This window comes from Channa argus, chromosome 14 (assembly GCF_033026475.1).
Source record: "Channa argus isolate prfri chromosome 14, Channa argus male v1.0, whole genome shotgun sequence".
Classification (NCBI taxonomy): domain Eukaryota; kingdom Metazoa; phylum Chordata; class Actinopteri; order Anabantiformes; family Channidae; genus Channa; species Channa argus.
The window spans coordinates 5,949,000-5,973,719 of record NC_090210.1 but is presented as its reverse complement, the minus strand read 5'-3'; the positions used below and the strand labels follow the sequence as shown (position 1 = coordinate 5,973,719).

The 24,720-nt window shown below is 38.4% G+C and overlaps 2 protein-coding genes across 5 annotated transcripts in view; both read right to left on the bottom strand.

Moving 5' to 3' along the window:
• Nucleotides 1–1,346: 1,346 nt before the first annotated feature.
• Nucleotides 1,347–18,410, bottom strand: klhl24a (kelch-like family member 24a). 2 transcript variants are annotated; one of them, XM_067473945.1, is made up of 9 exons: nt 18,147–18,410; nt 16,943–17,151; nt 16,610–16,719; nt 15,657–16,501; nt 14,187–14,371; nt 9,923–10,041; nt 5,460–5,648; nt 4,644–4,832; nt 1,347–4,531 (listed from the first exon to the last, which is right to left on the bottom strand). In XM_067473945.1, the coding sequence occupies exons 3-9, from the start codon at nt 16,682–16,684 to the stop codon at nt 4,325–4,327; spliced, it is 1,809 nt and encodes a 602-aa protein (XP_067330046.1). In that variant the 5' UTR covers nt 16,685–16,719; nt 16,943–17,151; nt 18,147–18,410; the 3' UTR covers nt 1,347–4,324. The 2 variants fall into 2 exon arrangements, with proteins under 2 accessions (XP_067330046.1, XP_067330045.1); XM_067473944.1 differs by lacking the exon at nt 16,943–17,151 and having other exon boundaries at nt 18,147–18,408.
• A 1,811-nt stretch (nt 18,411–20,221) lies between these two features.
• LOC137098110 (transcription termination factor 4, mitochondrial-like) overlaps nt 20,222–24,720 on the bottom strand; it is a 5,672-nt gene continuing 1,173 nt past the window's right edge. The window contains exons 1-2 of one of the 3 annotated variants that reach the window (XM_067473948.1): nt 22,720–23,456; nt 20,222–22,006 (exon numbers count right to left, since the gene is read on the bottom strand). In XM_067473948.1, coding sequence (XP_067330049.1) covers nt 20,986–21,942 — 957 coding nt within the window. In that variant the 5' untranslated portion in view covers nt 21,943–22,006; nt 22,720–23,456 and the 3' untranslated portion in view covers nt 20,222–20,985. The other 2 variants (XM_067473947.1, XM_067473946.1) reach the window with 2 other exon arrangements.

Sequence of the window (24,720 nt, the reverse complement as noted above, 5' to 3'; positions counted from 1 at the left end):
CTGCGCTGAAAGTTCTCTCGGACAAGTAACGTCAAAGGATATATAGAATATGGCACTTACAATGTTTAATGTCATATGGGCCGTTGCCTTTTAAACAACAGAGACCTCTCACTTGCAAGAGCCTCAAATGTTTTTCCAACTTCTCTCCAGACAGGCTTAATATTATACAGTTAGCTTTTACATTCACAAAACATGTTTACTAACAGATATTGTATCATATTTTCACATGCAGCATGTATGCCCCCTGTGTATTGTACATCTGTGTATATCACTACATAAAACAGCATTTTATACTAAGTGTTATGAGTTGAAAAACTAGGCCACTGAGTGTAAACTTTAATTTATCGTTTTTATTCAGACCAGAATAATTAAAACCACCACTTTATTGACATCCCTGTTACTTATGTCACCAGTAGTGTGGTTGGGAAGTGATATTATGGTGCCAGTCCCAAATGTCTTATGGGTAAGATTAATGTATGCACTGACATGAACTATGATATACTATGTTTTCCTGTCTGCAAGAGTGTGTAAATGGTAGGACTCTAAATACTTTCTGCATTTTTCATTGTTAATGCAGAGACATTGTGGCTCTAAAAATCTGCAATAAGAATTTCTGTGGTTTTTCTTTCATTATGATGTGGAGTGTATAAATCACAATGCATGACACACACACAAAAAAAGAACCATATGAATGCGTATTGCAGCACAAGTTGCTCAATGCTATCTTGAAGTAGTGTAGCTGTTTTTAAGTGCTGTCTTATTTAATACAATGGCTCATTTAAACATCAGAAGAAAAAAAAATCATAAAAGATCCAGCAGTCAAATATAGTGAAATGCATAAGGCTTATAGTTTTTTTTTTTCAGTAAAAATCTGTGCTGTGATGAAATTTAATTGTTTAATAATTTTGTACATTGTAAATCTACCACATTTCCTGGTGACAAGACCAGTGTGCTGATATTAACTTAATCAAGATAATCCAGTATCGGTTTCATCTATTCTCAGTTGTTTCAGTGGGTTTTATATAGCACAATGTTAATGTCATGTACAATAAAAGTGACATATATGCAATTAAAAAATGTAAACACATTTAATTTATTTAGGATATCTCTATACAATTTTTAAAACACTTAAAATGAATTACTGTGCCATAAGACATCAGAACTAGCTCTTAATATAGTGCAACTCGGTACAACTCCACCACTTACTATGAACCAAAAGCTGAGAAATGAAAACCTTGTAAATGTAGAATCCATGGTAGAGCTGTAACATTGCATCAGGTGTACAGGTGTATCTAATGAGGTGGCCAGTGAGTGCATATAACATGCAAATGAGATAGGACACAAGCTTGGGTAAAGAAAAACTTTATTTCTGTTACTCTTACACATGTCATCCATTACATTTAAGCACACTGCAATTTCTTAAAATACAAAGTTTTCTTGCAGTTAGACAAAGAGCATTATAGGAGAAAATTGGGTGGAAAATATAAATTCTTTCAAACATTAAACATTAATGTCACAATGATCTGATTTAGTTCCCCACTAATTAATAAGGCACATGGGGCAGCTTTCTGCAATTGTTTATAGGCACAATCTGAAGTGCAAGCATAATTTACAAACATATTTTTAAAAAGTCACCTTTAGGACTGAATCAAATCCACTGTGGCTTATTTCTGCATTCATATTAAAGTACACCAATCAACCTTCATCACAATCCGCTCCCCCACAGTTTATTTTTAAGGCATGCTTTTTGCATGAGGGAATCGAAATTTCTCCCACAGTCCCAAAACTCACCACAAGACAAATAAAATTAAAAGAAAACAATAAAATCAACTGACAGAAAAACAATCAATGATCTTATCAAAAGCAAATGTAGAACTAGGAAAGCCTCTACATGACAAATCAACAAATCAGGACAGTGTTTGTGTCCCATTTTGAGTAAATACTCAGTGAAATCACAGACGCACACACACTCAAATTCTCTCTCTCTATTTTCTAACTCCTTCTTCTTTGCAATACTACTCCCTGCTCCCAGACTCCTTGTGTTGGCCTCCTGACTTACACTAAGAATGAGCCCCAGGGATGTTTTCTTTTGAGCCTGCAGTTCCGGTAAAGACCCATTGATCAGAGTGAACGGTGGCCTAACCTCTAATACCTGGAGAATGGTTTAAGGCAAATTACCTGTTTTTGGCACTGAACTAACAGATGGAAGCATAATCTGTCACTACTATGTTGTGTATCATAAAGTAACACAATGTTAGTCAGTAACCCTAAAAGAAGTTGAAACTCAATTCTTCTTACAATATTGCTCTCGTGTTTTTTAGAATATCAAAGTGATAGCAGGTAGCAGCCATCAGGAGGAGCTAGGCCCATTTACTGTACATACGTCACATGAAAGCAAAGAACATTTACTGATACAGTAAAAAAAATAAAATAAATCACATCATTATAGTGTTATTCTACATTTAACAGGATTCTGTCAAAGTGCACAATTGGGGCTCTTAGTTACAGAAGAACACAGCAATAAAGAGAAGTGATACATTTAAATACAAGTTATAGAAACACAAAAACCAAAAACAACATATTAAAGTTATATTCACAGCAATATCTTTAGTCAATCAACACCAATTGTAGTAAAAGGTGACTTTTACTGACCATGAGCCACACCATAAAAAATCCTTGTCATTCAGAACTCTTAACCCCCCTTGTGTGAGGTATAGCATTGCTACATGTTTCGCTTTTGCTGACAAGTAAAGACACATACACACCCGGAGGTATTATCTGTGGTTGCCCCGAGCTACATCTTTACATGTGAGTGTACAGGTGAGAGGTGCCAGCATTAGTGTGAAGAGTTCTGTTAACAAATGTTAGCGGCCAAACAGTGCTTACACTGGAATTGTTTGAGAAGCCTCCTTGGATCCAATGCATCCAGGTTTAGTCATAAAAGTCACATACATACATACATACATGCCAAACATAGCAAACATGCACAACATTTATTCAGAGCAGTCTTCGAGTTTGATCTACAAAGGCTTCTCACATCTGCAAAATGACCCACAAGCCCAGTACACTAATGAACTAATGCTGATATGAACCTCACTAAAGCTACACATAACATCCAAATATAAAAAACACACATGTATAACTTAAAAAATAAAAGAAATTGTCAGTAATGGATGTAATAATAATAATAATAATAATAATAATGTCTGTATAAAGCTTAAAAACAGAGATTAATGTAAATCAAAAATGTGAAGAGATGACACAGCTGGAGCATGGAAAAGGGAAACTGTATGGGAAGTGGAACTAGTTGATAAGTGGAGGGATGTGAGAAAAAAAGGAAACAAACGGGGCAGTGCTAACAGTGGCTTTGTTCCAATATTTTCCACAGCTTCCACTCTTTTTCTCCTCTCTTAACCATGCTATGGGTTGTTGGGATAAACCGACTTATATTTATGACCACTGACACTGTGGGATCATCACCTGGCTGACTTTTTACCACATCTTTATCAGGTCATATTTACTAACAAAGAAAAAGAGAGTTTAAAAATAGATTTCATACTTCATGTAGTTTAAAGTATTTTTTATCAGTGTAATGATAATTTTCCAGCTTTGGCTCACGGAATTGTTTTTTGTTCATCAGCACTAGCTGTGATCACTTTAGCTCGTCAGTGACCTACATCTCAGGGTGAGGCACATTAATAAAACACAGTGCTGGGAAGTGGCACTTTTGAACTGATGACCTGCTTGTAATCAGGCGTTTTAGCGTTTACTGTCACTGACAAAGAAAACCACCAAATTCTGCACTAGGTATATGTTTATGTGATTAGAAATCACTACACCTATATAGGGTGATGTTCTGGGTTGAAATTAATACAATTTATACTTGTAACTTTATAAACATATTCTTTTCGTATTTTAATAAGGATTTGAAATGTTCAGTCATTATTGTTTTGGTTGGTTTTCTTTGATCTTGTCAAATATGTTCCATTGTTTTCCAACAATGTACAACTATTATGGGACACTTCTGCCATATGGTCTGATTCCACTTCAGTTCAAATTGTAGACGAGTCATTACTGATATTAACCACTAAGCGTTTCCACAAAAGCCCTATAACCATTGTATACAGTGAAAAAATATACAGCACTGTTGCTGCACGTGATGCTCTGAGTAAAATATATCGGCTTAGCCATGCTGTGGATTAAATGTGGCTGTTAAAAAAGTTTTAGTAAAAAAGTGTGTTTCTGCTGTGCATCGGGATGAATTTGAAGAACTTAAATTTCAAAGAGTTAAAGTTCTTTAGTGTGTATGTTTGACTATGTTTGTTTATCGTTTGTTTATGTGGTATCTGTCATTATAGCGGTGGATAGTTACGCAGCCATGGTAGGAGATCGGTCGCGGCATGGCTGCTACCCCTGTGATGATGCCTGTTGACGGGTCGTAACACAGGATTGTGTCTGTAGCTTCGCCATTTTCTCCCCTGCCACCAAGGATGAAGATCTTGCCATTGCACACTGACATGCCACAGCTTTCCTGCAGAGAGAGACAGAGAGAGGGCAAGAGACACACAGAGACAGATTTTTAGACACCACAGCTTCAGAGGACAGAAAACTTGCATTCTAGTAACAAGTCCAACAACTATTACCTGTTTGTTAAAGGTATGAACCACATGCATCCAGTAGTCCTCTATAGGGTCGTAGCAGAATATAGACTTGGTAAAACCACCGCACACATAGATCAGGTTGTTGAGGGACACTGCTGTGATACAGCGCTTGGCAATGGGAATGTTTGCTCGTAGTAACCAGCTGTCTGTCTCTGGATCGTAACACTGAACCTGTGGCATGCGATTACACAGTTAGTTGTGTTTAATTAATATCTATGAAAAAAGAAGAAAGGCATATTATGCTGTATGTAGCTCACTCTGTGGGTTTACTAATTGCTCTGACTAACAAAAGCCTGGGTATGTGGGTTTTGCATACAACCCAAGTTCTTTCCCAAATCTCTTTAAAATAGCCTTCTTTCAAACATTATTCTAAATACAGCTAGTGCGATCAAAGCAATGCACACGATCTGACTCCAGCAAACAAGGACCTCTGAGATCTGAAGCCAGTATGACCTCTGTTCCACGTAGACCATGTAGAATCAAAGTCAGCCACGGAATAAGCAAAAGGCAGATTTTAGTGTTTACTCTTATTATTACTCTTTGCCTGTGCATTTCCTAGTTTGCATAGGGCTAAACAAACATATCAGCAATTCCATGGAAGAGACAAATGCCGATGCTGAAGTAGAGTTGTGTTGGTTTAATTTATTACACCTCCTTTAACACAATGTGTTTCTCAGGAACCCACTGACTTGCCTACTTTTAGAAAATGGGCTTTTGCAGATCCTATGTATGTTTAAAGTGTCATCATTGAAAACAGGTTATCTGAGACAAAAACTACCCCAGTTATCTGTTTCCCACCTTGTCTGAACACGTGTCATCATCGGGTCCTCCTCCAATGACAAAGAGCTTCCCAGCACAGCTGGCAACGGCTGGAGAGCTCACAGCCTCTTTCATTGGAGCCACCTCTGCCCAGTGGTTAGAGAAGGAATCATAACACTCAACACTGCTCAGACGGGTTTGGCCGTCATAGCCACCCACCGCGTAGACCTGAGGTCAAACACACAAATATATTTGGATTAGAAAGTTGTAAATGCCACTATTAAATATTTTTTGTATGCAAAAAGCTTTTTACACCGACCAAGATTTTAAAATTGAGTTACTGTGAGTTGTGTTTATGTACATTTGAAATTTTTCCATTAGACAGATGGTGTTTCCCTCTATCTGCCAAATAACTATAGCTACTCCTCCTTGTTGTTTGCCAAATTGAATTGTGTAAAGCCAGGGTACCTCAGGATATGCATGCAGGTATAGGGAGAACATGCAAACTCCATTCAGGAATGCCCCAGCTAGCAGTTTCAGCCCCAGAACCTTCTTATTATAAACTACAACATCATTTAATAAAAACACTGCCACCCAGGTTTTATCATCATTGCTTAACAACAATTTACCTTTCAGAACAAGTTAGTCACATTTCAAAAGTCTAGGATGTTTACATTCATTTTCAAAATGGTTTATTAAAAAAAATTGATTACATACCATTTACTGAATCAGCACTAAAAATACAAAATAAAAAACAAAACATTCACTGCAAAAGCATTGCAAGTTTAAGAACTGTGTTGATATAAAATACACATTTTAATCAGTGCCCTGTGGATACACATACTACTTGCTCTACTACATAGAGCGAAAATGATTGGAAGATCAGAAAAAATAGGAATGTGAGGCATGAGGAATGTATAAAAACACAAAAGGGAAAAACGGGGCAAAAAATCAGGAGAAAGGTAAAATTTTAAGGCCATAAATATTTTTCTCTAAGAAAAATCACGTGTTGCAGAATATACAGAAAGCAGCAATACAGGTTATAGGCATAACACTTCCAATAAACAAACTGGTCTTATGCAACAGCAAACCTTCAGGCTGTTCCTGTCTCTCCACAAAATCTAAAGTATAAACAAGTACACAGTAGGTAGGGAGAAAGAGGAAGAGCAAGAGAGAAGACAAAGACACAAACAAAGATGGAGGGTAAATACAGGAACACAAAGACAGACGTAGATAGGACAGGTGCTGCATTCTCAACACCTGTGCTAATTATTAGCCCAACCGCTTTTTCAACTGAAGCGTTGATACAGTTGATACAAGTAATATGAACATGTTTACTCTGATCGCTGAGGTGGGAGCTTCAAAGTAGCGTCCCTTTGCTTCTACACCTGTGTTTTCAGTGATGCACTATTAAATACACTATTCTTGTCCACATTTGATGTAGAACAGCTGCCACATTGTAATGCCCTGATCAAGTGAACAATTTTTATTTGAATTCTTTTTGCAAAGTGTAAAAGATATATTTTTATGCCAGTCTTAAAATGTCTGTTTGCCCACTTTTTGAGGACTGCTAGCTCACACCAAAAACTATGCTTTTTCATGCTATAGGTGAAACTGAAGAGTGTATACAGTAGTGGTAGTTGTAGCAGGAGGGGGGGTTGTGAAAACATGGCTGTCTCTTTTCTTTTTGCCCTCGACACTGAGCACTCACTCAATAGAATATCTCACATGGTTTTGATATGCCACAAATAGAATAAAATATATGTAAATAAATCTAGTCACATTCCACATTATCTCAAAGATTGTTCCACACACTCTTGCTGATTTGATGCATATAGTTATCACATACCAAATTAAACATGATTTGCGACTCTCCGCTTCCCACTGTACAAGCACATTTGCCACACATATCAACAATGGCTGAATGGTTAACCGTTTCCTGAACATGCAGAGAAGTGAGAAGTAGTACCCATGAGGAAGAAGAAGTAGTGCCTCCAGGGGAAGAATGGCATAGAAAAACAGAGACAGAGAGAGACAGAGACAGAGTCAGAGACAGAAAGAGAGAGAGACTGAGAGAAGAACAAGGAAAGAAAGAGGCAAACATTATGACAGATGAGAACAGCCGTCGCTAAAATGCAGCCACAACAGGGAGAGGAAAACAAGTGGTGACCTATTTTTGCTTATACTCTATGGAAACAAGACCAGTCCAACAGGACATCTCAGACTGCTAGACACTGAGCCCTAGTTTTAGAAGTTTTGACTTTAGGTTACCACTAGGAGTAAATGAATAATGGCAGGTCTGCACAGGTGGAGTAAAACAAATAGAGGCATGTAAGTGAATATTTTTCTGGATTTGTCACGAGAAAATGAAAAATGTTACTGAGGTAATATAAATCACCACTGAGGTGTGCATGAATGCAGATACATGCTCATTGCTCAGGCTTGTTACAACACACAACCCTCCTCTTTACTTGCTACCGGGACGTCAGTGCTCACAACAAAAAAGAAAATTATATACTGAACGAGGAAATAACGGAGTACAAACTCAGAAGGGGGGAAGAACTCAATTCGCAGGAAAAATGACTACACAGAGATGCATTCTAAAAGATACAAATACTGTACATTTTCTTAAAAGATGACATAGATTGGAATCTAAAATGAAAACAAAACAAAACATTTTCACTGGAAAGGCACTTGACAAATTAGTGCGGAAGACATGCGGAAAATCTATTGACTGTTCCAAAAAAAAAGATGAAATACCAAGAATAGCACATCTAAGGATCTCAAAAAAAAAAAAAAAAAAAAAAAATCACAAAAACAACAACATTCATTTTTTAACAAAAGACAAAACATGCGTGGCAGAAGGTGATTCCTTCACTGATGTGGAAGACCAGTGTGTGGTTCAAATGAACACATGTATGTCGATTCTGTGGCAAGGGAACTAAGCATTTTGGTTGTTTTGTTTTTTTTCAACTCAAAGAAAATCAAATACAGAGTGGCCTGAAAGTAGGGCTACCAAAAATAAAAAACATATGTTTGCACATTTGCTGCAGATGACACAATCCCCTCCAAAGTCATGCAATGTTTGACAAAGTAAATAAAGTGTTGTTGTAGTCCAAAGCTTTCCACTGTACATGTTTCATTTCATGTGTGCACTTGATGATGATGATGATGATGGCCTAAGCCTGCACGTATCTGAGTCATCCCTGTTTATGCTCCAAGATAGTTGCTGGCTATTCTTCTTTGTGTAACACTAACAATAGATAATTACTGTTCAATCATTTCTACACATGCCACATTCGTACAAGTAGTCAACAGGTGTTTTGGTCCTAGCAACTAGTACAAGCGTAAATGCTGTGTAATAAAGAAAGACTTGACAATCTAGTTTGAGAAGATTTCAGTTTGGTTACAAATATATTACTGGTTAAGAATATGGGATTTTATTAAAATGCTAAATTCTCCCTTCTTTTTAAACTATACCATAGGACCTTAAACCGCATTGTGCTGCTTATGTAAGTGTGCTACATTGGACCTACATCTGTAAGCCCATTGTGCGTTTACAATCTTATGAGGTATTTTTGCAGCTATGTATGGCCACTCTAGGCTCATGCGACTGAGCAGAGGCACACAAAACATGATACAGTGGACTCAGCTAGTCCTTAACTTAGAAGTGTAGAGGGCTGGCACACGTCCATTCCTCTTCCTCTGCCCTCAAACAAGCATGTCCACCTGGAACTGAGCTAGAATCTAATGGTAATAGCTCAAGAGCAGAAGCAGTAATAAAGCAGTAAACGTTTCTCAATTTTCACAGCAAAGCAGGAGTCACTCAACCGGTGATATTTCAGTGACAAAGTGTGTTTTTCACATTCTGCAACAACACATATTCCCTGTGACAGGGTTCCTGCATAAACCAATACAGAAAACCACTGAAACCAGGCTCAGAAACTGAAACCGGAATTCTATAGTACGGCATTAAATACCACTGATGAGTGAATTATGTCTAAACCCACGCGCTCTGTCAATCATCACTAAATATGCAAACTAAGGAATGTTTCAAAAATCCTTCCAGTGTGCAGGTAAGATAGTATGCATACCGATTAACCAAGAAATAATTGTGAAAAGTCTGAATCGAAAGCAGCAGAGGGTTCTTCAGAATTTCTTCAATGTGTAAATGTAAACATGTTTGAGCACAAAGGTCAACAACAAAGTTCAGTTACCTACAGGTAAGATGGGTGTCACGGTGCCCTTTGTCTTTGAATAGTGTCACAGAAATTTCTACACATCATATTCTCCAATGCTCAAGGTGATAATTGTCACTTTGTAAATGACGATAATGATTTCTTTGGGTTACATGACGGCTCTTGATTTGGTAAAATAGGGCACACATGCTTAATGGTGCAATAATGCTATCAACAGGTGAAGTCTAATATTAAACTATAAATCAATTGCTAAACCATGGGCACAGATAAAACTAGTTTAGGATCCTGAAGCTCCCTCCTTACCTTGCCAAGTAAGACCCCCATCTTGTGCCTCCAGCGGCCTTTGTTAAGAGAGGCCACTCTGATCCACAGATTGAGCTGTGAGTTGTACATCCACACATCCCTGCTGTTGATTCGTCCACCTGAAAACACACATTTCAGGATCAGTCAACAAGGCTGTTCAAACAATTAGAGGTTGTCTCACACACACACACACGACTATATTAGTAATAAACCAACACTAAACTTAATATTGTTAGGATTTCTTTCTAGCCAACTGTTCTACTTAATTAAAGAGCTGGTAATGTATTATTTATTTATTTTTGTCCTTTCGGCTTATCCCGTGAGTTCAGGCTCGCTACAGCGGATCATTGTCCGCATGTTGATTTGGCACAGTTTTTACACCAGATGCCCTTCCTGACACAATCCTCCCCAATTACTGTGCTTGGACCGGCACTGGAGAGCTGGGGATGGGAATGGGCTGTTAGTGGTTCAGTGTCTTGCCCAGAGACACTTCAACATATAACCGGGACCGGGATCGGGCCACTGAACCTGTGGTTCGTGGACGACTGCCTTACCAACTCAGCTACAGCCACCCCCATTTAATGAGCAATTAATATTGATTTTAACATACCTCCAGAACAGCAATGCTGAACTTGATGCAATAATATCCCAGCAGCACAGAATGAGACTTCTATCAGATTCAATTTACCATAGTCATTCAAAGTTTACCCTAAATCGCACTAAGGCAGAGAAGAATCCACATCATTTCCGCCTGAAAGCATTAGAAGAACCGGTAAACTTCATCACGAGACAGGCACTTTAGTGAAAAGGAGGCATGATTGTTGACTATTGTCTGCCAACTGTGTCCTTAATTCATACTCCTTTCCTCAACTGTCTCTATCTGCTGTTGATCTGCTGCAGCCGCCAGCTCTGCTCTGGGGAAATGGCAACAAATGACAGGGACAGATTAGCAACCACAGGCCTGCTCCATTTCACTCACAAGACCATCCATTACTGGTATTTTTACACAGAGTATAATGTTTGATTGTTCTCTTCATCTTTAAGGCATGATCAGAACATAAGTAAGTTAGACAAATATGTAGGGTAATTGAAAAAAATAGACCAACTGCATTTCTTTGGCTAATAAAACTCCTAGCTATCATCTGCTGGGTTTTATCCAACAGTAACGTCAGAACATCTTGGAGCATTAGCATATAATGGTCAGCAACATTCTTCGTTTATTCACACCGGGACATCAAACCGATCACATGGTGGTGAATACAGGTCAAAATAATAAGGCCACACCTCTCTTACTTAACAGGTATTATTAGACTTAATCTCCTGAAACCACAATTGCTCAATCTGTTATATTCTTTTGTAGTCGTGTTTGCAGTTTTCTGTTGATTGTTCTGATGATTTCTTTGTACAGAACACATTTTGGACCAATGGTAAGGGAATCAAGAAAACATGCCTGTTTCAACGGAGGTGTTTAAGACACTTCTGCACGGATATGAAAACAAAAGAGTTTTTCATATTGATATATGATAATCAGACTAGACAGGTTTTTAGGTTTGTGTTTCTTCTCAATGAATAAAACTAAAGAAAATCACTTACTTTGAAGGTAATCTAATGAAATAAATCAATGACTATACATGTTTCCTTGTTTATATTGAGGAGTTGATACAGTAACACACTGATTAAAGGAGACAATAGAAGGAAGTTAGTTGATGTGTTTGTTTAATAATCCGGACAGTAAAAGAGCCAGACAGACTGCTGCCGTTTACATTTTACCTTTTAAAGATTTGCAGATTTATATATGGAGAGAGAATTAAATCACCTCTGAAGCTATTATAAAAACATGGGAAGAACATGCTTCACCAATTTTCAACTTGATTTCTATGGCTTTAGTTTAGGGTGTAAATGTACATTAGTGCTTTTAAACTTTCCTCCGAATTCCCTATATTAAAACATTTTTCTGCTTCAAGCTGTAAAATGCCCCCAGATGACGTCACCCGAAGGAGTTTTTCATCATTAGGAGTTCAGATGATGTCATCTGGAAGACCTCTGGAAAAGCAGGTTGACCATGATTCTACTCTATAGTACAAGCAAAGAGATGACATAACCTAAACTATTTATGTCACTAATTATGTCATTTGTAAGCATTTTTCAGCTAGAAGAAGAGAATTGTTTTAGGCCTGAGGGAAGTTTAATGGCATTTATTTACATGTACTACCCCAACTAGATCCAAAAGTTAAACATCAGTAAAAGTGTCCTTTAAGAAAGCAGGACGACTGAAAATGTACCACTTCAAAGAGCATCTTGCAGAAGACGTAGAACTGCTACATCCTACAGGCTCAGAGGGGGAGTACAGCTGCTGTTAACTGATTTGACAGCTTTGTGAGTAAAACATAGCTTGTAGTTACATGGAAATTTATTGCCAAAGCTAATGGCCTAGTTCAGTATGTAAAAGAATTCATGTTGCTTGAGGAAACAAAAAGAGAAAACCAAACATAATTTATCTTGTGTGATAATTGAAATCACACTGTGAGCACTGGAATTTAAAAAGCTCTGACTCAAAGCTTTTCTGTTATACTGCCGCATATTCACTCTTCTGACAATGTGGCACATCACAATGCTATAAATGTGAGAAAGTATGATACAGAACATAGAAACCTATGAGTTCATTGTTTACTCAACCTAGGCACAATGTTTATCAGACTACATCTAACTTCAGCTGTGAGACTGAGGGGCCCTCAATGGTGTTTGCACTAGTTCCTAATGTGAGGAGAGAGACAGACAGACTGACAGAATCTAGGCATGTGCGGAAATGTAATAAAGTAGAAAAGATGAGAAAACGAATAATGTGCCTAAAGTAACATACAAAGAAAATGAGACAATGAAGACCTTTATATACTACAAGGTTAGTAGTGTGCACGTACGTGTGTGAGACAGAGAAACGTGGGGGGAGGGGTATGTTGACTTTTTCAGGCAGTGCTTCTGGGTAGAGTGCACTCGTGAGGACTTGGCGTGACAGAGTGAGAGCATAAAAAGCATAAACACTGCACACAGACTGCTGAAGGGAAGAACTTCCCCCCCCCTCTATAGTATATGTCCTTCCTTATTTTTCTTTATCTTTTCAATGTCTTTAACCTGCTGTTTTGTCTAGATGTGTTTCGCAGGTCATGTAGAAGCATGTTTGAGCAGAGTCAGTTGTAGCAAGGACATCTGAACTTGTGCCAATGTAGTTTCTTAGAAATAATTTTCCAAAAACAAGAAACAAAATGCCTTAATCTCCCTCAATCCAAAAACCATCCAAAAGCATTTTGTACAAAGCAGATATTTAAATGTTTGACTTTGGCAACTATATTGACTCTGACCTCATTAATTAAAATGAATTATGTAATACAAATGTGTTGTTGATTCTAAATGTTATTTTTCACTTAGGGAGGATTACGTCGCACTTGGCTCATGCTGAGTTCCAAAAATTCTGCAGCCTTGCAAGAAAGCCATGGCAGCTATAATATCTAAGCTTTAGGTTTATTTTAAATATATCAAATCACGACCTATGAGAGTAGTCTAAAACTAAAAAAAGGGTTGCGACATTTTTGTACAAAGGGGATCCTAGAAAGCTGCTGAAACGACATAGGAGGTGGTGACCCTGACTATTGGCCAATAGGAATAGGAAAGGGCTGAGCAAGCCAGTGACGGTCTCTCTGAGGACTGAGCCCAGAGAGTGCATCCAGATGTTGCGCTCAGATTTTCCTTCAACTGAAACCAACTGACACTGTAAAAACTGGGCAAACAGCCACCATGGCCTTGGATTGGATTGCAAGTGAATTACAGTGAGACATGTACCATATCTCTTAGGACTGTACTAGTGATCTGGGTATGACTAATAATAATTAAGAGAAACTGGACACAGTGAGTGTCACAACAGGAGTTAGTGTGTGATACTGGTACCAGTGCCTCAAACTGGCTTTTGAATAACTAGCTTATCCAAAGTGACTTACAAGTGAGGCACAGGGCAAGCAAAAATCCAACTCAAGCAAAAACATCAAATCAAAGTCCTATCAGAAAAGAGAATTTCATGGGACACAAGTGAAAGAAAGAGCAGAAAATACCTTTTTTTTTTTTTTTTTTTAATAGATATTAGTGCATAGGAAGGTGCGGAAGAGTTTTGTTATCAGCAGCTTTTGGAATATTGGGAGTGAGTTTGCTGAGCGAGCTTTGACAGGACCAGGTTGGTGAATCATGGCCAATTGTTGGTAATGCAGTGGGGTCTCACCTGACACCAGAATGTCATTGCGCAGGGCACACACAGCATACTCTGACTTGGTGAACTCAGGAAGCTTCGCCAGTGATTTCCACTCTCCTGTGACTGGATCATAGCATTCAGTGTAGGGCAGGTTGAAGCCCCCCACTCTCTCACAGCCACCCACCACAACAATCACCTCAGTAAAGCCAGTTGACCTGTACAGAAGAATGAAGGAGGATCAAGGAGACATGGAAAATTTAGAGGTGGAGAGGAAATAATAACACATTTAAAGCTATTATAGAACCCACGAGAAACATGTTTAAATTCAAGGACTACGAGTGAGAATTATGTAAACATTACTACCAGAGTAGGAACAGATTTGTGTTTTTTTATAAGAATAGCTTCACTTATCTTCAAGGCAAAGTTCTGTTTACAATTCTATTTTCTATCTAAGATTTTCTATTTCAATATTAAATGCATGACTAAATTTCGCTATCTGTTTACTTTACATGTGTAGGTAGAGTGTACGTATGACAGGTCAGTTTATGAGAGTATTTTTATGTACTAGACACAGTCTATCCAATGACCCGATCAGCCTTATATGCTTGTGATTTATTAGGGTTCTGGAGGTTTCCCTAGACACAGAGATGGGAGAATCAAGCATCACTTTGAATTGGCCCGTAGGGTAAACGAGGAACTGTGCAGATCTGCCTGAATACTGACACAATACACCTGAATTACACGTCACACGCCTCCATAACTGCCATCTGGCACTCTTCCCACTTTTGAAACCTTAATGGCACAACAGCAGCTGCAGTGTTGGTTTTTTGAACAGCAGGCTACCATATGCCATGTTTCGTATCTCATCGATAAGAGTCTTTTAAAGACATTACATAACAACCACCAACTTGATTATCTTCAAACAAACAAGCAAAAACACTATAAATGTAAATAGGTGTCAACTAAAACGTGGGGACACTCAGAACGCAGACGCGTCATTAAGGTGAATTAAACCACAGGTATGATAACAAGATACCCCACTTTATTACTGGTGTTTCTTGCAGCACTTTTTTTCCTTTAAAGACAACTAGTCTGGGTACGTACATGCCCCACATACCTGCCTCCCCCATTCTCAATTCCATTTCAAAATAGGGTTAACACAGTTCAGTCAATAACCTCTAGCTATATAATGTAGAATAAAAGATTGACAACTTTAATGGACATGTTTTCATATCTCACTTTGGTGTTTTAACCCAGTGGCTGTAAGAAAATACTAAACAAAATGCATGTTGTAAGTAAACATAGTATACAGCAAAACTGAGATAAGTAATCTATCACTCATGAGACAAAGCAAGCATTTATTAAAAAACAAATCATACTGCATCCACAAACAGGAATGTCCGGATGAACTGACTGATTAACTATCTGCTTATGTAGATAAAATCTAGGTTAACTCATCTGTTACCTTCCTTATAATTAGTATTTCAACATTTTAGTCACCTGCGTGGGCGAGTTCTGGGTGACATCATCTCATTTCCTAGCACGTGGTAACGCCGGGCCTCATGGAGAAGCTGGTAGCACTCTGGAGCATCCTGGATGAGCTGGTCCCCCTCCACTGTCTGAACAAAGTAGTTAGGGTGCAAAAGGGGCAAGCGCACATGATGCAGCAGGGCCTTGAGCATGGGCTTCCTGTGCTCTACACTATTGTACACCCATCGCATCACGGCCTCAAACACCATTTCCTCTTTACCAACAGACAACTCATCACTGCCAATGTAATCTTCCAGCTCTTCTCTGTGTAGGTCAAGGAACTCTTCATGCTGAGCGACCTCTGAGAAGTTGGCCAGGGCATAGCTACGGCAGCGGCTGGCTAACTGCTTCAGGGAATGTGCATCTGCAAACTGTTGGATGCCCAAACAGTTGCACGGGTCCAGCTGGTCTTCCAGAAACTTTGCACAGGCGTCCCGCAGAGTAGTGATCTGGAAAAGACTGGAGGTTTCGAAGAGAAACTGGACATTCTCAGTGGTGATCTTGGCACGGCCCGTGTAAACATAGGTGAGGAAGGAGTCCATTGCCTCGGCCAGGATGCCGTTGATCTCAACCAGCATCTCACGGCTTTCACGGTGATCATTGCAAAACATAGCTCTGAAGTAGGAGGAACAGGCAGAGAGCACAGCTCGATGGCAAGGGAACTCGCGACCCTGCACACTGATAACGACGTCGGTAAACAGACGGGAGTCACGAAACTCATTGAACACCTGCAGGATGCCCTCTGAGTGGGACGAGCCAGAAGAGAAGTCCAAGACATCCTGGCTGGGTAAAGTTTTGGAGTCAACTTCAAAAACCTTATCAGACAAAACATAAATATTGTAAACAATTATGAGATTTCTTCAATTAAAAACATGTTGAAGCTGCAAAACAGAAAACACTGAAGACAGTTCATTTGACGGCACCTTGCGTTTGACAGCTGGAGAGTCTCTAATCCCAGAGTCCTCTCTGTTCATCCTTCTGCCCAGAATCAAAACCATGGCTGCCACCTTAAACCTCTAAATGTTATGTTGACCTGAAAATGGAAAGCAGGTAGTACAGTGCTATAAACCAAAAAACTTCTTTAGTTTCTATAAAGCATGACTAATATCAAGGCGTTCAATCCGATGTGGTATGGGGGCTAACAGGGAGAGGTCTTAAATTTCTAAATATAAATTGCATCACTAAAGTGTAAACTGAAAACATTCATAACAAGGAAAACAAAGCTTTCATAGAGCAATCCCACAAAACATATGTACATTAGTTTACAAAAATGTCAGTCCTGCAAACAATTTTCTCAAGCCCGCGGGGTTATGCTTCAATGTCTTTCATCGGAGGCTGAAAAAGGAAGTTCCAAGGAATAAAATCTGAGTTGCACACAAATCCGCCTTGACACTTCCTTTTGTACTCGAAACTCATCACTGCTGCACAGCAGTTTATGCCCTCGGGCTCAATGGATTGCACGATACTGAAAACGATAAAGAGACACAGGTGGAACGGTTGGAAGGCCAAGTTACATGTCAGTCAGGTTTGTTCTTAAAATGAGTGGGGGCGGGGATGCTATCAAACAATATATGATCATTGTTATGTCAAAGCTAATGAATCATATTTTCTATGCTAGTAAACTTTTAGCCTTACAACTTCCTATTTCCTTTAGAAAAAAGGAAAAAAACAAGGGGTCCTCTGAATGCTTTGTTCACATCCACAAAGAGACTGTGGTTATTTAAAAGAAAGTCCAGCCAAAAGCTCTTTAACATATTTCATTAAAGCCTCTAAACTTTCCTGTCCGCAGCATAGTGACCCCTTGACCTCCTGTTACTTAATATGCCTCAGGTTATTTATAACTCTGCCTCAGCCTGGGCAACTATATTCACGTGTGTTATTTGCCAGCAACTGCACCTCCTTTAAGTCACGCAGAATAAAGTTTAGCCAGAGGTGTCTGAAAGACTTACTTTATGAATTAAGACCACTGGGAAGGATTAATCTGATAATAATAATAATAATAATAATAATAATAAGTAAAATACGTAAAATAAAAAGAAGCAGACTTCATGTTTTAATTAATCCTATGTTATCCAGGTAAAAAACATTTGAAAATTAAACCTAACTAAATAATATACATGTACTATAAAATGTATAAGAAACGAATTAAAGTAAACATTCCAAAAGTAAAAATTCTATACATTTGCCAGTGTTGTATCTAATGTTTTGACTTAATGACAGACAACGTATGTCCACGGTCATGTAAATAAACAGACAGGCGGTTTATTAGACAAAGGACTCGTGCCGCCCGCTAACCATTAGCTAACAACATAATCACATCTTGACAAAGCTGTAAAGTTGCTTTACGCAGCATATTGTATCAAATGTAAAGAAAAGTAAAAAAAAAAAAAAAAAAAAGAATTGAAAGCTTTTGTTAAACATTAACAATAGAATTTATAGAAGATGAAAGCTGTTTCCCACCTTGAACTGAAGTTTCCAGATGTAGCTTCTTCGGTTACAAGTGGAGGAAAAAAGTGTGCGGACAAATAATGTGTGTCCTGAAGAAAAGGTTTATCAGTTTCTTTCACAATGTCTCCAACGGCTATGAGAAAGAAGTCAAGCTGTTAAACAGGCGGGACATTTTGTCTTTCAGGTAAGGACAAAAACAAAGGGCTCTAACTACCTAACTGTAAACACAGAACCCATATATATTGTCCGGGGGAAAATCCAGCCCACTGGGCCCACTCAGCTGATGCTGCTGATGCATCATGGGTAGTGATGTTCGATTTCCAGAGCTGTCTCTTAGTTCCTCCTGAAGGAAGAACAACACTTCCCAAGGGCCTCTGGTTCTCCACGTGGCTGTTCTTTGTTTGCAAACAAACCCAACTTCAGTGGAGAAAAAGTTAATAACAAGAAGTGACAGCGGTTGAGCAATACACGCAAAACATCAGCTTTATAGTCAAAGTTGTATGCATGTGGTAAACACAATTATTGAGACATTAGTAAAACAACAAACATAAGACGGCATTAACCATATAAGCTGGCAAAACGTCTTCAATGCGATATAAAATATGCGTGAAATGCCAGACTTTGATACTTATGTTTACATAGTTCGACATAAAATAGCAAACAAAAATCACTAAACGTATAGCGAAAAAGAAAACACACACACAAACATAGAGCTGTAATGTGATCCTATGAGCACGTGAAAACAGGATGGAACGCCACATTCCACACTTTTCTCAGGTGAGCAGGAAGGATTAGCTTCTCCGGAACAAAGCATGTCTCAACTTCCGTACTGTGTTGCAGCATGTCTGAGAGTTCCCTTATGGCCTCGGTCACCCAATTACGCTGCTTTGAACGATGTGCATTGGGGAGTATTATGCCCTTTTGGCATCATATTTGTGTCACAGAAAGTTGAAGCTTGCATACTTTTACTAATTAAACACAAATTTCAATTTAACAAATCACCAGGAATCATCATTATCAATTTACGAAAAATAATCAGACACGTTTCAGACAGTTAGGACTTATTATATAGACTTCCATGATGACCATCAAGCACATGTTCACGCGAAAGAACAATTAAAGTTTGAGACATGAAATAAAACATCAGATCTATTATGAAAAATAAGCAATGGAAGGGAACATTAGGAAGAATTGCCAACGTAAGTGTCACTGCAATATTTCAAATGCAAATATTTCTGTTGAACACATAGGGGTTATTTGTTGCCAATCAGAACAATATAGAAATTATTTATTAGTTTTTCTGTTTGCACAACAGCAGAAATTTGTCTGGTTTGTATGGCACAAAAAAGCCAGACCAGATATTAAAAACACAATAAAAGAGAGTAACATTTATAATTACATAGACATAACCCTAAAAAGCTGCTATTGCACTGCCAATTTTGACAGAAGGTTTAGCTTTATTTTTGGAATTCAGGGACCTAAACCAGGGAGTGGATACACTACTCTCAAGATGCAATGACTAATGTCAAAATTTCACCAATATTTCTAATATGTCTAATCTTATTATGTGATTTCAATTCTTCTGCAAACATAAATTGGCTGATGGTGAGCAGAGGTTTAGAAAGCAAAGACAAGTGCCTTGATAACAAGCAAACTCTTACTGTCCTATCTGGAGCATTAAAGTGCATGTGACACAGCCTAGAAGAAAGAAAAATGTGTCCCTCTGCTGTTGAGCTGTTGTACCTGTTTCAGATGGATTCTCATTATCAGACATCAGACTCATCCCCACCCCAACACCAAAAATGAAAGGAAGGTGTGGTTTGCTCTCTTCTGGTACCTTAGATTACCAGCCTAAATATGCATCTGTTAATGTTATTATAGATATCCTATTTTTTACAATCAAGGCTTTGGTTGAGTGCTGTGCTACTATAATCCAAAAAACGTAGAAATAGATTTATTAGATACAGATGATAAAATATATACTTAGCTTCTATAAATTATTTAAAAAAATAGTTTATAGTTAATTTTTAAAATAAAAAATTTGTGGCATTAAAAATGCCACAGGACTGACGTAAACTTATCAAAATAAAAAAGTAAATATGTTTACCATCTTGACCCAAAAAACAGTAAAAGAGCTATTGTGGAATAGAGAGATTCATAACTTAAGAAAGCAAAGAACATAAACACACAAAACTATTGTTGGGGTAACGGAATAATAGTTTACATTTCACTTTACAACTGACAATTATTTTTTTTAAAAAGGCAAGAATGACAAAGAAGGTGAGATAGAAAAAAAACATTTAATATCAAACCTGGAGAGAACAGCAATCTTAACTGGGACACAAGACACATCTTCAGCATTTTCTCTGTGAATATGCAGGTTTATGCTCCAAAAGTTATTGTAAATTACGTTCTGCATTTTAAAGTGATTTCTCTTAAATGTGGCTATCAGAATTACATTGCACAGCCCAAAGTCGACTAACACTAAAACTTTCCACTCCAACAGTCAAAGCTGATAAAGCAGGACTTTAACCACGTACTTGGCGTTAAAGCCCAATTCAGCAGCCTAATATGTTCATCACCTTCTGTAGGTCTGACTGACAAATTAATCTTCAATAACGATTTTTGTCACTACTATACTCTTTATTTTAAATATCATCGGTATCATGAGTAATATTGTAGTCAGAGAGGAGTCTGGTAATAACATATTTGTGTTTTATTTCCATTCAGGATGACAGGAAATAATTTAGAATTTTCCAATAGTTGTGTTACTGGAAATCAATAGTAAAAACATAATGATTAAGAATTGTTTAATTGTAAAACAGACAGTTGTAGTGAGTCACAACTTCGATTATGCTGCGATCTGCCTAAGGCTTTTTTCCCGATGAAGCAGCTGCATGACTGTATCAGAGATCTCCCTGTACCTCAGCCCATACAGGTAAGGAGCAAATGCCCTGGGCAGCATCATGAAAACACACATATTTATTGTGCTGATCCACACTCGAACATCTTGACTTATGTCTTTCCTCTGGAACATAGAGAGCTCCAGGGTGAAAGCAAAGCCAGGGGTAAAGTAGAGCAGGAGTAAAACCCCATGAGCCCGCAGTGTGACCCGGGCCCTGGAGAAGCGGTTCTGCCAGATGCCCTGGGTCCTTGTTACCATGTAGAGCCGAATGTAGCAATAAAAAATCAGTAGAGTGCAGATGAGAGCTGCTACAAAGAAATAGATGTGGATCAACATTATGTTTTTGGCCTGAATGAAACCAAGGGAGACGAGGACCAAACAGAGCGGCACATCTTCATGGGGATTTTTTCTCTCCACCTCCATCATAATCACCAGTGTAAAAGGGTACAAAGCTGCCACCACCCACACCCCCAGCAGTATCCACTGGGTGCGAGTAGGTGGAAGAATATCATGGTAACGAAGAGGCCAGCGGACTGCAGCATAGGTGTCAACCACCATGAGGGTGATGGTGAGGATGGCACAGGAGTAGGTGGTTACAATGACAGCTGTAACCAGCTCGCAAGCCAACAAGGGTATCCGAGCTCTCACAGTGTTACAAATCACTGTGGTCAGGTTTAGGATGAGAAAGATCATATCTGCTGTCAGGGTGTTGGCCACCAGCAGGTAGCGTGTCTCATGCCGCAAGGCACGGGAAAGAAGGATGCATGCTAGGAGAACTGGGTTGACCATCAAGGTGGCCAGAGTGATTACTGTGGGGGGAATCAAAAAGAAATCCAGGTGCCACCTCTGTAGACTCTCCATCCACTCCTGTGTGAGGTTTGAGATGTAGCTTGGTGACGCCATTTGGCTTTGAGTTATGGAGGAAACACGGATGCTCTGATGATGTGGTTTTATAATGTGTTACTTCCTGTGGGTGAAAACACCATGAGATAGATAGATAGATAAACAAACAAACACACACATACGTACACACACACTAGAAACTATTGCAACTTTTCAGCTATTAGGAAAGAAATGAAAGGCTGCAGAGAAAGTAGTTCATGTGAATAATTAACTATGGTATTTAAATAATCTCTCTCAAGGCATTCATGTCCATCATCTTGATGTATGGAAGGTTGTGCAAATTGGTAGCATCTAACTTTCTTTCCTTGACTCGGCTGACGTCATCTTCAATATATTTACTGTATCAATATGTTTGTGCTTCTCATAATCCTGATTCCAAACTCTAAACTACAAACTAAAAGCTGTTAGGTCCTTCAAGAGTGCTTTGCCTAAATTTAAATAGGAACAGAATGCAGTATTACATTGTGTCACTTTAGTGTTAAGTTGTAAAGCAGATGCAAAACACGGGGCCGAAAATCATTTACTGAAAAAAAAAAAGTGCATCATATAAATTTTACAAGTAACTAACAGTTGAGATTATTTGTTTTGGGGTTATTTTTAAGTATATCTACATACATATTGGAAATCAGGTGTGTTGATTTTATCGTTTTTAGGAATAATACAAACACTTCATTAATGCCTCAACCCTCTAAATGCTTACCAACTGCTTGAGACTAACACAGAAATCATTTTTGTCTAGTAACAAATTATTGATTGACCAAAGGTGAAATTTCTTACCCAACGTCCAGAAGAGAAAGACCTGCATCTCCATTAGGCTGAGCGCTTTCTACAAATCGATGTGCATTTTCTACGACTCGTCTCACCTACTGGCCTTATCTGATGTAGTCTTTGTTGACTCATAAGGATAATATAGTGATAGACAAAGCTACAGCCACTTGTCTGTCACATAGTTACAGGGAGGAGCTTTACACCCTTCTGGCTGCTCCTCACACTGTGGCATTTTGAATATTCACTACTCAAAATGTTTTAGATCAGATTTTATTAGAACTAATTTGAAATCTACCGACTTTAAACAGATTAGTTTCGTGTCTTTAATTGCATCAAGGGTTTAGGCTGAGAATTTATTTACTGTCACACAGGGAAAACCAAAACACTTTATGATAGTGGAAAGAACATCTGGCAAAAATACCTTACTGTTGTAACTCACCCAAGTCCTCGTCACTGCCTGACACATCTCTATGAGGTCACTTAGATAAACACAGAGACTAGAGGGACCACCTAAGCAAATATGTTGCTATTTTGGGCACATTCAGGACAACATACCAGGCAACTATAACCACAACATTATGTTTCCATGTGTGTTTAAGATTGGGATATTGTATAGCACCTATGATAGATGTGACTTCAACAAACAGTTAAAAGGCAACATTTGCTCATTATCCTCAGATGTCATTTTCTATAATCACCTTTTCTCTAAATTATTTTCCGTTTTGTCAGTCCCCTTTCCCCATCATGTCTTTCTCTGTTTCCTATATCCACTTTTTCCGCTGGTCTCCTCATCATCTTCATCCTCCTCCACCTCCTCATCATCACTATCAGCTTCAATCCTGCTATGATGCCGATCTTCTTCCTGCCACTCCCTTGCCATCAGCCTCTGAAATACACTGTACTCCTCTGCTGATGCTTTGGCAACTTCTGTGAGAAACGTGTCTTGGGCAACCTTAAGGAAACTGTCCAGTTTGGGGTTGATAATGAACGTCTGTCCTTTCTTGTCTGGGGTTTCGTAAAGACCCCTGCGCTCAAGAAAACAATGTCGACAGCGAACTTCATCCAGCTTGAATCGGAATAACCTGGATTTTACCATCTCTGCTTGTTTCACACCCATTCGGAAATAGACGTACTGTGGAGAGATGGGTTCAAAAACAATGTTAGATCTGATGACAAATTGTGATTTTGTATTAACACTAATGACAGTTCACAGTTTTAAAGCAGCAAAGAACCTCAAATAAACCATTTTCATTTTATTCTATAGAAAGTCCTAATAATACTGTAATCCACTCACTGACATGACATTGACATTGTTATGAGCTGTAGCATTAAAATGGAGCAAACAAATGGAGCACTATAGGTGTGTCGCAGTCCCTGACAACATACGTTTTAAATGTGATCAAACTGAAAAAGAGGCAAAAACATTCATCAATATGCATGAAAATTGCTTAATATTTTATTGATGTGAATTGTTGTCCCACCATATACTGTAAATAGGGGAGCTACATAATTAAAGCTGATTGTGGCCGGTAGCGACTCAGGAATTCGGGTTGTGTATTAATTCCTCAGGAATATCAAGTTTGCTGGCTTCTTGTAGAAAACTACGTAGAAAATATCTGCATCGTTATTGGGCTCTTGTTGAAACGAGGACAGCAACAATATAAGAGTGTTCTCTTTTACAACTACGGTGGACTTTGATATCATGCTTGATAACATTTGGGGAAGTCAATAAATCTGCTAATGTCTGCCACGAGGACACAATTTGACCATGGAAACTGTAAAATCCCTAGATGGTGGATCTAAATGTATTGAACCGGATATACTTTGTTAGCAAAGACTGATCTTCAATCTATTGATTTTTAAAGTGTATGCATTATTATATCTTTTTTTCCCCATGCAGTGAGAAATACTTTTCAGTTTTCTGAGTTTTTGTCTTTATTTTGCTTATGTCCAATTTAACTATTAAGTCACAACTGAAAAAAAACTGAACAACACATCACGACTTAATCG

Bases quoted from the DNA above. Each gene is read 5' to 3' on its own strand.
- klhl24a (XM_067473945.1), bottom strand. From the start codon at position 16,684: ATGGTTTTGATTCTGGGCAGAAGGATGAACAGAGAGGACTCTGGGATT. The intron at 10,042-14,186 runs GTGAGACCCCAC...GTGTGTTTTCAG, and splicing joins CAATGACATTCTGGTGTCAG to GTGGACGAATCAACAGCAGG. The intron at 5,649-9,922 runs GTAAGGAGGGAG...GTTTGACCTCAG, and splicing joins TGGGGGTCTTACTTGGCAAG to GTCTACGCGGTGGGTGGCTA.